The 13,610-nt window shown below is 45.2% G+C and overlaps 1 protein-coding gene across 1 annotated transcript; it reads right to left on the bottom strand.

Moving 5' to 3' along the window:
* Window positions 1-9,796: 9,796 nt before the first annotated feature.
* On the bottom strand, window positions 9,797-13,580 carry Not10 (CCR4-NOT transcription complex subunit 10). Its single transcript, XM_077632938.1, has one exon. It carries the CDS (start codon window positions 13,369-13,371, stop codon window positions 11,359-11,361), a length of 2,013 nt encoding a protein of 670 aa, XP_077489064.1. The 5' UTR covers window positions 13,372-13,580; the 3' UTR covers window positions 9,797-11,358.
* Between the last annotated feature and the right edge of the window lie 30 nt (window positions 13,581-13,610).

Here is a 13,610-nt window from a genome sequence, read left to right as displayed (position 1 = left end):
AAGAGTAGCATAGATGGCAAGGCACGTGGGTTCTAACCGACGTTCTTGAGTCTGTGTCACAACACATCGAACATCTGCACGGATCCCAGCTGTCGGGTCACTCACCGAGCAAGCTCATTCTACGATGGTTGCAACACAAAGGAACACATATGTTGGTAATAAAGCATGAGGTCACCAGTTGAAGGAATGCCGAAGCAGCCAAACAGCATTACATAAGTGTGGAGTAATGTTGCGCATATATATATATGTGTGTGTGTGTGTGTGTGTGTGTGTGTGTGTGTGTGTGTGTGTGTGTGTGTGTGTGTGTGTGTGTGTGTGTGTGTGTGTGTGTGTGTGTGTGTGTGTGTGTGTGTGTGTGTGTGTGTGTGTGTGTATGGGCATGTTCAGATAAGTACGGTAATCGAGGTCCCATGACCATTTTTTGTTTTCAATTAAATTTTTATATGTGATGGGTAAATGTGTCCACACAAAGGAATGAACCTTAGTTTTGCAAGGAACTTCATGGTTTTCTCGGAAAAAAATTGTATGTCACAAGAGGTGGAGTATATCGTTTTTGCCACTTCTCAAAGTTGCAAGTTTGGAGCATCACTGCATGCACAATAAGTTGTTTTCGCGCATAAGTATTTTTTCAGCACTTTATTACAACTTGCACTATACGATTAATATAAAAAACGTTTTCTTGCTGTGTCAGTCTTCTGAGTAAAAAATCGCAAACTTCGCTTCCGGAGCTGTGCGGTGCCAAAAAGGCACTTTTCAGGGCAGCCTTAGGGCAAGATGCGTGAAGATCTCCCGACTGAATCTTTTTTCTCTGTATTTTTCAGCTACCTTTAATCACTTCAGGCAAGTTTTGTAGCTGTACACTTGACCTATATTTTTCAATATGGCCTCGAAATTGGCAGAAGTTCAAAAACTTCAAAAAAGTGACAACTTTGACTTGAATTTTAAAAAAAACATCATCATCGAATTTTATTAAAAAATGCCCTAATAATACTCAATACTCGATAATTTTAAAACACCAAAAAAGTGTTGCATTATTTTGTTTTAAAGTACAAAAATAAATGCAAAACTGAGTTCATGTTTTTGTTACCTAGAATTGCTTATTACTGCCTCTTAGAAATAGTAACTGTCAGAAATTTGATTTAGCACTCACTGAACGTGGTTACATTTCAATTACCACAATATGCGAACCATCCTGAATGTTTGTACAGCTTCTACTCGCTTGTTAGCGGCGTTCTTAATGCGTCAAAATGGGAATAAATTCGTTATTTCACCTGATGAACTGACTGCTGGCGGTCAAACGTTTTTTTTTTGTATTCTCTAATTTATCATCGTAAGGTACATTGGTATGTAATCGATTTTTTAAAAATATTAGATAATTTGTGGGTTCCTAGAAAAAATTTTATATATAAAAATTTATATTAATGTATTTCTGAAGCCGACGTTTCCGTACCTGCATCTGTTTACCTCTGTGTTCAAAGGTTCTACAGGGCAATGTCAGGAGACAGAACATCGTCTTCTGAGAGGAACAATTTATCTGCGAGATTTTTAATCAGGAGGAGTTTTAATAGGAACGCAATTTACAAATGGGATGCCGCTTTATATGCAGATTGCAATTCAGAAAATCGTAACAAGAAATTAACGGCAGCAGTTGAAGTCGGTATGCGCACAGTATATTGTCCAGCACGAAGCACAAACCAGATCACAGTCTCTTCCATTCCGAAGCAGCGGTGGAGGCCACGTAGGATGCACTGCCTTCATTTGTTTGAACGTACTTCCACATATGGAGCGTCTGAACTCCAGGCACTTTCTTTGCCATTTTCCATTCTCCCTTCTTCGTTTCGCGAAAGTCTGCAAGCTCCCTCTGTGGGAGCTCCAGAATGGTGATGTTCTTTAGCGTTCCTTTAATTGCGTCTACGAAGCCGCTGGCTGTTTGTATGGACTCACTTGCAGGCTTCCGCAAGTTGTGGTGTGATGCTCGATGTTTGACAAGCCCACCAACGCCGTCGCAAGCATTTTTGCCGTGTCCAGTGGCCGAAAACATCCATTTCGTCTCTCGACATTCACTGCGTTGTAGCTCATGAAACTGATATTCTTGAAGTGAGCGGGAGCCCCGTCGCTCACATATGTTATCTTGGTGTAGATTGGCGCGTTGTCTTCGAGGTGTGCTTTGATTCTTGACAAAGCCAAGCATGCATGAGCTGAATCATGAGACATATCGTCGGAAATTACGGCGTAGTTCCGAGTCGATTTTCTTGACGTGACAACGCAGGTAAACACGGTCACCTGCTTTTTCTGCCAATGGTAAGCTTGTACTGCGTCTGGAAGCACAACTGTCCAGTTTTCGGCGAAATCAAAATGCAAAACAACTGCACCTCTCTTGCAGCTGTGTTTTTCTTCATGTATTGCTCTTGCTTGCACAGATCTAATATAGTTGTGGGGAATCCATTTCATGGTCATTCTTAGACATTCTCTCATAAATGATGAAGCGGTCAGAGTCTTTTTAACGAGCTCACCGTATTCCCATGAAGCAATCAACACCTCGTCCTCGCTGCTCATTTCAAAATTTTCCGAAGTGAAAATGCCATCTTGTGGACAGTGCTCACAATTCCTAAGGAAACACGACGCAGTAGGTTCCTGGCATACGCAGAGGCTCTGCATATCTTCGGGAGAAAGCGACCTTCTGGACGCGTTCTGCAGTCCCACGAGGCACAACTGAAAGTTTGCACAGCACACACAAACACACACTTGCCACTGTGGCGAGCATTTCACCCACTTAGGACGCAAGGATATGAATTTTGTGAGGCCAACCTGGGAGGCAGGGTGAGCTTGCTTGTAGAGGCGGAATGCTTCTCGCAAGGACCGCGTCATGAAGCGTTTAGGTATCCATTCTTTCTCTCCTTCCTTCTCGATTCTCACAACATCCTTTTTGTTCGGAGTCTGTCTAGAGCAATCGAGTTCATCCATGGTGTAATATTCTAAAACGGTGGTAATGTCTTCCTGTTGTAGTTTACATATTGTATATCTCTCCTGTGTTGACCATACGCCTTCCTCATCCACCATCTTCTTCGATTTTTGGATAACGTACCTCGTTGCCTCTGGAATAACTTCCTGCACATATTTCACGGTTAGGTTGCGTGGTAGCGGTGTCAGCAGCTGGCAACGCTCTTGAAAGGACGTGCACCTATTGTAGGCAGCATGTAGGTTGTCCTCCCAACTGCTGCATTGCGCACACTTTTCTTCTGACGCACGCGAAGTCTCTGGGACATTATATGCTGCCTGTATCCCCGATCGTATTTTCGTCACCATAGCTCTTGCCACCTCTTCCTGCTTTCGCTTTGCATAGGAAAGTCTGAGGCGTTTTTTTAGAGCGCTCGGTGGCTTTAGGGGCGAGATTTCGGAGGTAAGGCTGACACTTGAATTTAAATTTTCTACGATTTCTTCCCCAGGGCGGAATTCTTCTAATGTTTCGGTTGACTCTGCCTGCATATTATCTATGTCTTCCTTGAACCGACGGTAACAATTCTGACAGATGAAGTCACTTTCTCGTACTCGGAGAGCTTCTTCGGGAAGTAGGACTTTTTTGAGAGCAGCGACATTGAGTGTCTTTACACTGCGAAAATTACGTCCTTTTTCAATTCTCTGTTTGTGCCTTTTTGAGTAGTCGGCACAAAACGTTCGCCGCGGAAATCTCTTCATGAATGCAAAAGCTCACCGCTTCCGGAGATTATCGCGAGACAGAAGAGCAGGTGACGGATGCAGGGCCCAGAGCTGCTTTTCCAAAAAGAGGAGATGGACAGATGAATGGATTTTTAACACAGGCTGCCCACCGTCGACACTGATGTTCTTTCGGTCTGGCGTACGAGCTGAGACTGAGATACCAAGTATGCTTGTCGAGGGAGCGCTCCAGCGCAGAGAAAACACGTGAGTACAGAAAACGACCCCACCGGGTCTACCAGGCCTGGAAAACGACACACAAAATTCGAGATCCGAACAACATCCGCTCACAAGGGTTATCTCGGTCGAAGGCTGAGGCATAACTGCTAGGCGTTCGGTGCGTTGCGATGAAAAGATGATAGCGGCGGCTAAAGCCTCGGTGCGGCGGCGGCACACATGATGCTGTGAATTTCAGGGTCGCGCCGGGAGCTATAGGAGCGGCTGCAAAGCGCGGTTCATCCCTGGAGCGGCGGTAGCAGTTAAAGTCACCTTGAAAGTGCGACGGGTGCATTAATTGTTTGCATAAACTACTCCTACACACACGTCACTCCAAAATAACGTGTTGGAATATGCTTACAGTAATTTAGGTCCCACCGTTAGAACAGTACGAAAGCGAATAGGAGCTTTAGACCTTTGATTGTAATAGAAAAAAATGCTTACAAATTACACTTATGAACTCAGCAACTGTAGCGTTTAAAATTTACTTACAAAATACCAATACTAAAACCAGCTTCTGACGATTGCGCATTCAGAGGGAATACTGAGCAGTCGTAGGGATTGAAATCATAAAGTCCGTTTTGTGTTTATTTCCATACTTTAAAACAATATAATGCAATACTTTTTTAAAGCCTTAGAATTATGAAATGTTGAGTATTATTAGGGCAAATTTTAATAAAATTCGATGATGATGTTTTTTTTTTAAATTCAAGTCAAAGTTGTCACTTTTTTGACGTTTTTGAACTTCTGCCAATTTTGAGGCCATATTGAAAAACATAGGTCAAGTGTAGAGCTACAAAACTTGCCTGAAGTGAAAAGTAGCTGAAAAATACAGAGAAAAAGATTCAGCCGGGAGATCTTTACGCATCTTGCCCTAAGGCTGCCCTGAAAAGTGCCTTTTTGGCACCGCACAGCTCCGGAAGCGAAATTTGCGATTTTTTACTCAGAAGATTGACAGAGAAAGAAAACGTTTTTTTATTTCTTCGTATAGTACAAGTTGTAATAAAGTACTGAAAAAATAATTATGCGCGAAAACAACTTATTGTGCATGCAGTGATGCTCCAAACTTGCAACTTTGAGAAGTGGCAAAAACGACATTCTCCACCTCTTGTGACATACGATTTTTTTCCGAGAAAACTACAAAGTTCCTTGCAAAACTAAGGTTCATTCCTTTGTGTGGACACATTTACCCATCACATATAAAAATATAATTGAAAACAAAAAGTGGTCATGGGACCTCGATTACCGTTCTTATCTGAACATGCCCATATATATATATATATATATATATATATATATATTGAACTTGTCATAAAGCTTTTTTTTTTAGTCCAGTCCCAGATGAAAACCTATAACCCAAACTGAAGGGACAATTTCCAGTTGTTTCCCAGCTGAGTTTCAGTTGGAGTTAACTGGGAGCCAACTGGGGACCAACTGGGAACCAACTGAGAATTGTTCTTTAAACCTGCAGTTTGACATTTCATCTGGGATATGAATTCCCCCAAGGTGGAGTAGATGTGCAACAAAGGATCGAGTAGTTTTATAGTCATTAGCATCTACCACAGCTGAAAGCTACAGCTTTCACAGAAACTTCATTCATAAGAAAAATTCATCCTGGTCCAGGGTTTGAACCCGGGACTGCCACCTGTCCGGTGCGGTTGCTCTCATGTAATTCAGGCAAGAACAAATTGATCAATAACGATTGAAGTACTGAGAACGCGGTGTTTCAATTAAGGCATATATAGCACAGCAACTTGGCACTTCTTACTAATGGACTGCTGCAGCCCTTGTAGCGATTTCCTATACTTTGCTTGATCATCTTAAACACATACAACCAGGTTTTCAATCTCACTGCAACTCCTCCTCCTCTAACATAGCACAAATGAGCAACTCGCCTTGCTAAATCTCCAGTGCTCCAAGAAAGCAGGATAACAATGGATGAGCATTCAAGTCATAACGCTAGAAGAAAACTTAAGCAGGGGTGAAAAGTTTAATGGGCTTGGCAGACTGGCTACAGTGCAGAATAAGAAAAAGTTTATGAAATATGCATGTCCTTCAAATGAGAAAGGAGCACAGTGAAGACGACAAGGCAATAAGGATGGCACACGGCCCTACAAGGAATGGCCCTTTAATTAAGTAACAGCCCCTTAACGAAACACCACAAATGCAAACAGAAGAGGTCATTTTAATGCGTGCCATGAAAAATCCCAAGAGCAGCAACCTAGGAAGCAGGTAGGTTGGCCACCTTCAGGTCACGCAACCTTGTGGTGTCATCACAACCTGCCCCCTGGATTGTGAGCAAACTGTCCACCGTGGCAGGTAGCAGTTAAATTCTTCTAGTTCAACACTAGAATTACAAGCTGATTTACTTAACGAGGTCTGAGGCGTCCCAACTAGCTAAAAAAAGTGCTTTAAAAAAAAAAAAATGCTTTGAAGCCCACCGAGACATCATCACCAATTTCTGCACTCCATCGAACTACACTTCAAATCAAGACTGTCACCCAGACTTCCTCGCCATCTGGAAGCTCTTTATCATCGACTTCGTCTAAATGCTGCATTTACAAACATGTGCTTACAGTTCTGTTTGTCACGCAAACAGTCCGTATTGCGACAACTGCGGATTAGTAGAAACAGTGGAGCATATTTTGTTAGAATGCCCAGCGTATACTGAGGAGTGCGAGCAATATGAACATCTTATGGAATCACTCACTCAAGTGCCTCCAACACTCGGCTGTGTATTAGGACCCTTATAGCTGCCATAGGCTGCACAGATGCGCTATGAACTTTTTATTTGATTATTTAGATGACATTGGTCTTCTAGACAAACTCTAATCCCTTTGTTTAGCGCTCCAACTGTGCATTCTCTATGCAGTGAAATTTGTCATCCCATTTCCTACACCTTTCTCTCCCTGAATCCCTTCCCCACACAGAGTAGCAAGTCAGCAGATTTAAACGCTGGCTTTTTTCAATTAAAGAGCTCCTCTCTCTTCAGTAATGGCATCTTGCTGCAAATATCAAGATCAATATCAAGAGCATACCGCTCATCATCATGCGATGTGTCACTTTGTTGATAGCTTACAAGACACCTTAAATTAAACTGCCATTCAATTTTCCATTACTGCAATTCTATTGGTGTGTGACTAACAAATTTTCCAACATTTCCTGACATTGCATATACCTCTATGCCAACCATTCTAAAAATTTTATCAGTACACCTGCACTGAATTGAGCATACAACAAAAACTGTAACACTGCCCACATGTCACAGACTGCACCTCAATTCTCTTGGATGTCATGTTGGCACCATAAGATTCTATGTACTGTAAAAACACAACTCAAGAACACAGCGGCTTTTCCCCGTCGAAGGACCCCCTTCCAGCCAATGGCGTCGGCAGATTCCCGTGACCCTGCTAGCGTGGCAACGCAGGGAATGGTGCCACAATGTTGAGAGGTTTGCAGCCATTGACCCGGAGGTATTCAACACGAGGGCTTAAAAAGCCAAGCTGCGCCTCGCCCGTAGTCACACCGTGAAGAAGGGACCGAGCCAGTCCCGAAACGTCGTGTTTTTAAAAAAAATTAACCTGGTTGGTGTCAGTCATCTTTCTACTAAATGTTGAGAGGGGTCTATTCCCGACCATAGAGGGAAGGCATTATCCCCTTTCATCTACCACTCCCTACTGTCACACTAGCAGGGTCACGAGAATCTGCCAACGCCATTGGCTGGAAGGAGGTCCTTAGACCGGGAAAAGCAGCTGCATTCTTGAGTTGTATCCTACTATAGTCTCAGTGCTCAATATGTTTTTATTTAACCCAACGCTTCTGCAATTCTCATCATATGACAGTTTTAAAGTTGCTGCAGATTAGTAAAGCTAACTTCACAATCATCAATAATGAGCTGGCATCTTTTATTAACACACCCAGCATTTTTTTAATGGGCATTGGAACATGTGTTTCCTAGCAATAATGCCCTATGGAATACAGTATTTTAATAGGCTTTCCAGGTAGAAAAAAAAAAGACGATTGTTCACACTGTCAAGTGCAAACTAGGCCCTACCCACCCACTTTGCTGGACCTAATGGGTGTGGTATTCGGCTTTCAAGCCCAAGGTTGCAAGATCTAATACTGGCCACAGGAGTGGCGCTCTGCTACAGGATCTCTCATAGCCCCCCCACCAAAAGCTTTGGGATGTTAAGCCTTACACACCCTACCGTGTATGCCATACCATACGTACATACCATGCCATACCATGCCATACCATACGATATATCATACCACACCATTTGTCAACATAAATGCAGCTGCCTCCTTATACTTGTTAGTTCTCAAAATCACTTAACTGCAATTAGTATTATAATACTGCCATTCTGAATATGCTGAAAATAAATCTGAAAACCTTTTCGAAAGCAGAGATGGGACAGAATGCCAAATAGTACTGCTAACATCAGTATCAGATGTCCCAATGTCCAAGTAACAATGCAATGCTGCACTCAATAATGCTTTTATCCAGTTGTTTTCAATGATATAAGTCAATGACCACCTAAATGAACTCCCATAGACTAAGTATTTGCAAATGAACCCCATCATGATCAAATCTTCTGGTAATAAGCCTATTATACTGAGCGGACAAGGGAAGGAAGGGGCTCGTTACGACAAATGGTTGCACAAAAATTTAGCTTCTCTGGTGGAGTTGACTAGGAAAACTTAATAAAGCGACTTAGTGGAAGGAAACTTTGTAATGACTAAGCTTCTAAACATTATGAATAAGTACTTCTCCATCATCCTTATAGAATTTTTCCCCAATCATACAAATATGTTCCACCTCTAATGACTGCAAGATGTGACAGTTCCATCTTCAAATCTGGCGAAATGCTTATTCATTCAATGATACACCTTCACCCCTAGTAAAAAATAATGGTACAGTCCCAGCCATAATTTCAAGGAGCACGATTTGGCGATCAGTCTCTTATGCCTTACCTAGAATTAGGAAGTACTTTTTGCATGTCTTAGCACATGCTACTGGTGCACACACGTTCATATGAGCCCAAGAAATCATACCTTCTTCAACGAACGCGAGAAAATTGAAAAAACTGAAGCGCACTCCGTAATATTTTGGCTGCACCTGTTTACCTTCCCTTATCTTGTTCACTTTTTTTTTTCCTCCACATCAGCACGGGCTCTGCTCATTGTTTTGGAGTGATACAGAGTTTCCCTCATTCATTTCCAACTTGAATGTAAATATCAACTACGATTTTGTAACTACCTTTCTCACCTTCTCCAAGCTGTTCACTGAAGTTAACTGCTCTCTTATTCTGGAATCTAGCAATGCAAAATGTATCAAACGTGATGCAGTGAAAAAATGTGAACAATTTTCACTTCTGTTCACAAAAACCACAAGAATTGCTAGCATGCTTGAAGTAACTGTGTTCTCCAGCATGCAAAGCCAAAGTGTTAGCCATTAGAGATGCAGGAGGCCTTGCGAAAGAGCGAAAGCTAACTCGAACGGCAGAACGGCCTGAAATTTCTGTGGTTGGAATGCTGTATTGACATGACTGAGAAGTTTTTCAGTTTCTCAATTGATTTACAGTATACACCTGCATATTTGCAGCGCCTAGACACTTTGGAAGTTATCAAAAATTAGCTGAATTACGCAGGTATCATTTTTTCCCTAAGGAATCTTAGTATAACAGACCTTTCCATTGAGGGCTCCCTGTGCGTTACTGCACTGCTCGCTGGGCTGTTGCGAGCATTTGGTGCTACTGCTGTGGTAGCGGCAGGGGAACCAGTTTGCAACAGTTCAGACAGGTGTTTCAACATCATCCTCACTTGACGAAAGGTGAATACATTACTGTCTGCATGGGCACACCAGTGATGAAACCCTGTAACTTTTATTAACCTTTTCAGTGCCTGGGCTTACGTAAGAGAATAAGTATGAATTGATCAATATTCAAGATACTTAATAATACCAGAATACAGCATTGTCATCAGAGGCATCTGAATTTCTAAGAAATAGCCACACAAACGTTGTTCTGAAATGATCTTACAAAAGCACAGCATGCCTGCTAAATTTCACTTGGCCATATGCAACTGTATTTTGATGTCTTAACCACGTCGAGTGGTGGGCTGGTAAGAATGGCTTTTATTTTGATGAAACTGGCAGCGCAGTTCTCGTTAACAAGTGTAAAATGAATGGAACAATACCTCACTGTTTCCAGCACTTCATTAATTTCGTATGATTATGATTGCATACTGGTGAAGCATGTACTAGACGAGGTTACATGTGTTTGTGTACAGTTGCAGTTTTATTAACATGGCAATTTCATAAAAATTTCCTTTGATGTATCCCACCATTAAATTGGCCATGGATATTACACATTCTATTATGAATTGTAGGATAGCATGTTGGTTGTCTGAACACCAAGGTAGCGATATGGCATTGCAGATATGGGGAGGGAAGCTGATAGATATGGTGGACACAAAGCTTTACAGAAGAAAATGAGTGTAATTTACATTAGTTGCTGTTAAATTCCATGCACGAGCTTCTGTGTTGCTAGGATCAGTAGTTAGTTTTCAATATGCAGTCAATTCTCAATATTACAAACTTGAGGGGGACTGAAAATCTGTTCAAATTAAGGGAAGTGTTTCTAATACGCTTTATGTTGGGAGGAAACCACGTCATTTACACATATTAGAAACAGAAGTGCTTTCAGGAACTGGCCCTTATGGGACGCTGGAATCAACAGATGTTACAGATGAATCAGAGCCACTAACATTGACAAACTGTAGTACAGGGTAACAAAACTTTCGAAAGCGCTGCTACGGGGGACACCAAGAGAAAGAAAATGGACAAGCGCTTGCCCTTCGTTTTCTTTCTCTTGGTGTCCCCCGTAGCAGCGCTCTCGAAAGTTTTAAAGTGATGTACCAACTCGCTCAATTGTCCTTGTTAGGGTAACAAAGAGAGGCACAAATGCAGCATACAGTTCCTTTCACACTTGCTTACTATAGTTGCACTGACAGTTTCACAAACACACCACAAGGCTGTGCTCCACTCAGTATTCATTAGAATGGTGTCACACAAATCAGTACAGCTACGAAGCATTTGATGACTAGCTTGGCAGGGAGACCATTCCTAAAAAATTGTTATAAGTATGTCAGTTGTGCACTGAGAAAAGCAGTACCAGATAGAAGATACCAGGAAAATAATGTTGCTCTCCTAATACGACAAACATTTACAGTCTCGTTTGCATAAATGCAACATACATTTGAATGATGCAAGAACTTGAATTCTCTTGATAAAAACGTGTCACCTCACAGCCATTGCCTTCGAAGGCATTGCACCACAGCATTTAGTACATCACATCACAGGGAAGACAGAAAACAAGTTTTATGGGCACGAAACATTTACTTCGCTGTTTGTTAAGTGCACCTGAGTCACTTGTACTGGGGAAGGTGTTGTTTGATGATGTTCTTTGCCAAGTCCGCATGACCCTGCTGAAGCTGAACATAGATTGCCAGCATGAGAGCTTGCACCGGAATCTCAGGGTCGGGCCCTTTTGGCACACTGACCAACCTCAGAGTCTCTGTGGCTTTACCCAAGCCACCTCTCAGTGTGTATGCCACTGCCAAGTTGTAAAGGCTAACTACTTTGGCCATGGAAGGACTGGCCGGATACCACGGCTTCCTGTAGGTCTTGCCATTCTCTTCAGAAGGCGGCACAGTGGCCTTGCCGGACGTATCTTCTTTGCCTTTGCTCGAGCCTGCTGAAGAATCGTCAGCTTCGGGGAAGCCGTACGAGAGGTCCTTGATCTGGTCCGGGTTGAGGTGGTCAGTGGCGTCCCCGATGCGGTCCAGAAGCAGCAGCGCCTCGGCGGCGTACTGGTGCGCCAGGAAGCTGTGCACGCCCGAGACCCGGGGCTGCGCGAGCAGTTCCTCGGCGTAGCCCAGCGCCACGCGCGGATCTCCGAGGCAGAGCGCCACGTAAGCGGCCAGGGCCAGCGCCGAGTTGCGCATTGCGGCGTCGTCGGCCGTGGCCGCCGGCGCAGGCTCGGCGTCGTCCGGCTCGGCGGGCCTCTCGGGCGGCAGCAGCTGCAGCACGTTGCGCAGGCACAGCGCGGCGAACTCGAGCGTTGGCACAGGCATGGCGGCCGAGTGGTCGGACCCGACGGGGGGCACGTAGCGGTCGGTGCCGATGCTGGGCGCCAGCACGATTTTGCGGTGCGGGCCGGCGCCCGCTGTGCCTCGCACCATGTACCGCTTGCGGTCCTTGAGCTGGAAGTCGGTCGAGTTGTCCGACTTGTGCCGGTTGACGCAGCACTCGGCGATGCGCAGCCAGAGGCGCGCGTTGGCCGGCTGCATGCGCACCGCCTCCACGAGCCGGTCGAAGGCGGACGCGTACTTGCCGCAGTAGAGGTTCTGCAGGCCCAGGTTGCAGAGCAGCTCGAAGTAGACGCGGCCGTCGAGCACGTTCCTCTCGCCGCTCTCCACGAACAGCTGGAGCGCCTTCTCGAAGTTGTAGCTGCCCAGGTGCGGCTTGCCCGTGCAGAAGTGCACGCAGCCGATGTTGTTGTGGTACATGGCCGTGGTGCGGGCGTCGCGGTCCACCTGCGCCGTGCACAGCACCTTGACGGCCTTGCGGTAGTTGCCGCGCAGGAACTCCAGCTGGCTGCGCAGGAACACGGTCTGGTTGCTGCCGCCCACCGGCGAGCCGACCAGGCCCTTGATCTCGCGCTTGCTGGCCTTCACCGAACGCATCATGATGAGGCAGCGCGTCTTGTACAGCTGCAGGCGGCCACGGTCGGCGTCCGACGCGCCCTTGGGCGGCGAGGGTTCCTTGTCGGGAGACTTCTGCGGCGTCGCTGAAGACTCGGCCGCCGCGGCGCTCTTGCTGCCGAACAGCAGGTTCTCGAGGTACGCGAGGATGCCCAGCGCCTTCTCAGGCTGCTTCAGGCAGAGGCACAGCTCGATGTGCAAGAAGCACATCTTCTTAGCCACCGCCTCGTCCATGGGCTCGATGAACTGGAACAAGCGGTCTAGCACCGCCAAAGCTCGACTGTACTGCTGCGAGTGGAAGAGGGTCATCGCATGATTGAAGAACGGAACGCACTGATCGATGTCGTCCAGCGAGTCCGGGTTGGAGAGGTTGACGTGCGACGAGGCTTCGAGGAGCTCGCGACCGAACTCCTCCATACTTGTCGAGGACTTGGAAGCGTAGTAGCGTGCCACTGCCCGGTTGTGGGCCACTTTGCCGTCTGTCGGCCTCAACGCGTACAGTTTGTCCAGGGTCTCGAGGCATGCTGTGTACTTGCCAGCATGAAATTCGGCCGCTGCCGATGTCGCCAGTTGCTTCTCCTGTTCGGAAACAACTGCACAGGCGTCCAACGCCGTGCTATTGTCAGCAGACGCCGCCTTGCCATCGCCGCCATTCAACTCCTTGTCGGACGACATGGCACGCTCTTGTCACAGTCCTAGCCTCTGTTCGTAGTTTAAGCTTTAGTGCTGAAAACAGGGATGCGAACTGCATACAAATAGTAGACACTGCAAAAATTTCCAGCGCGATATCACTATAATTTCACTCTGAACACGCGCCAGGCTTCTCAAGCGTTCGACAAATGTTTACAGGATGATGCCAATGATGCTTACCGCTATGCAAACGAGCGGCAGGTGAAGCCGGTGCAAACCAGTAA

Source organism: Amblyomma americanum, chromosome 7 (genome assembly GCF_052857255.1).
Source record: "Amblyomma americanum isolate KBUSLIRL-KWMA chromosome 7, ASM5285725v1, whole genome shotgun sequence".
In the NCBI taxonomy this organism is placed as follows: Eukaryota; Metazoa; Arthropoda; class Arachnida; order Ixodida; family Ixodidae; genus Amblyomma; species Amblyomma americanum.
This window is presented reverse-complemented; position numbering and strand designations above follow the sequence as displayed.

Excerpts from the sequence above, each read along its gene's own strand:
- Not10 (XM_077632938.1), bottom strand. The coding sequence starts at position 13,371 with ATGTCGTCCGACAAGGAGTTGAATGGCGGCGATGGCAAGGCGGCGTCT.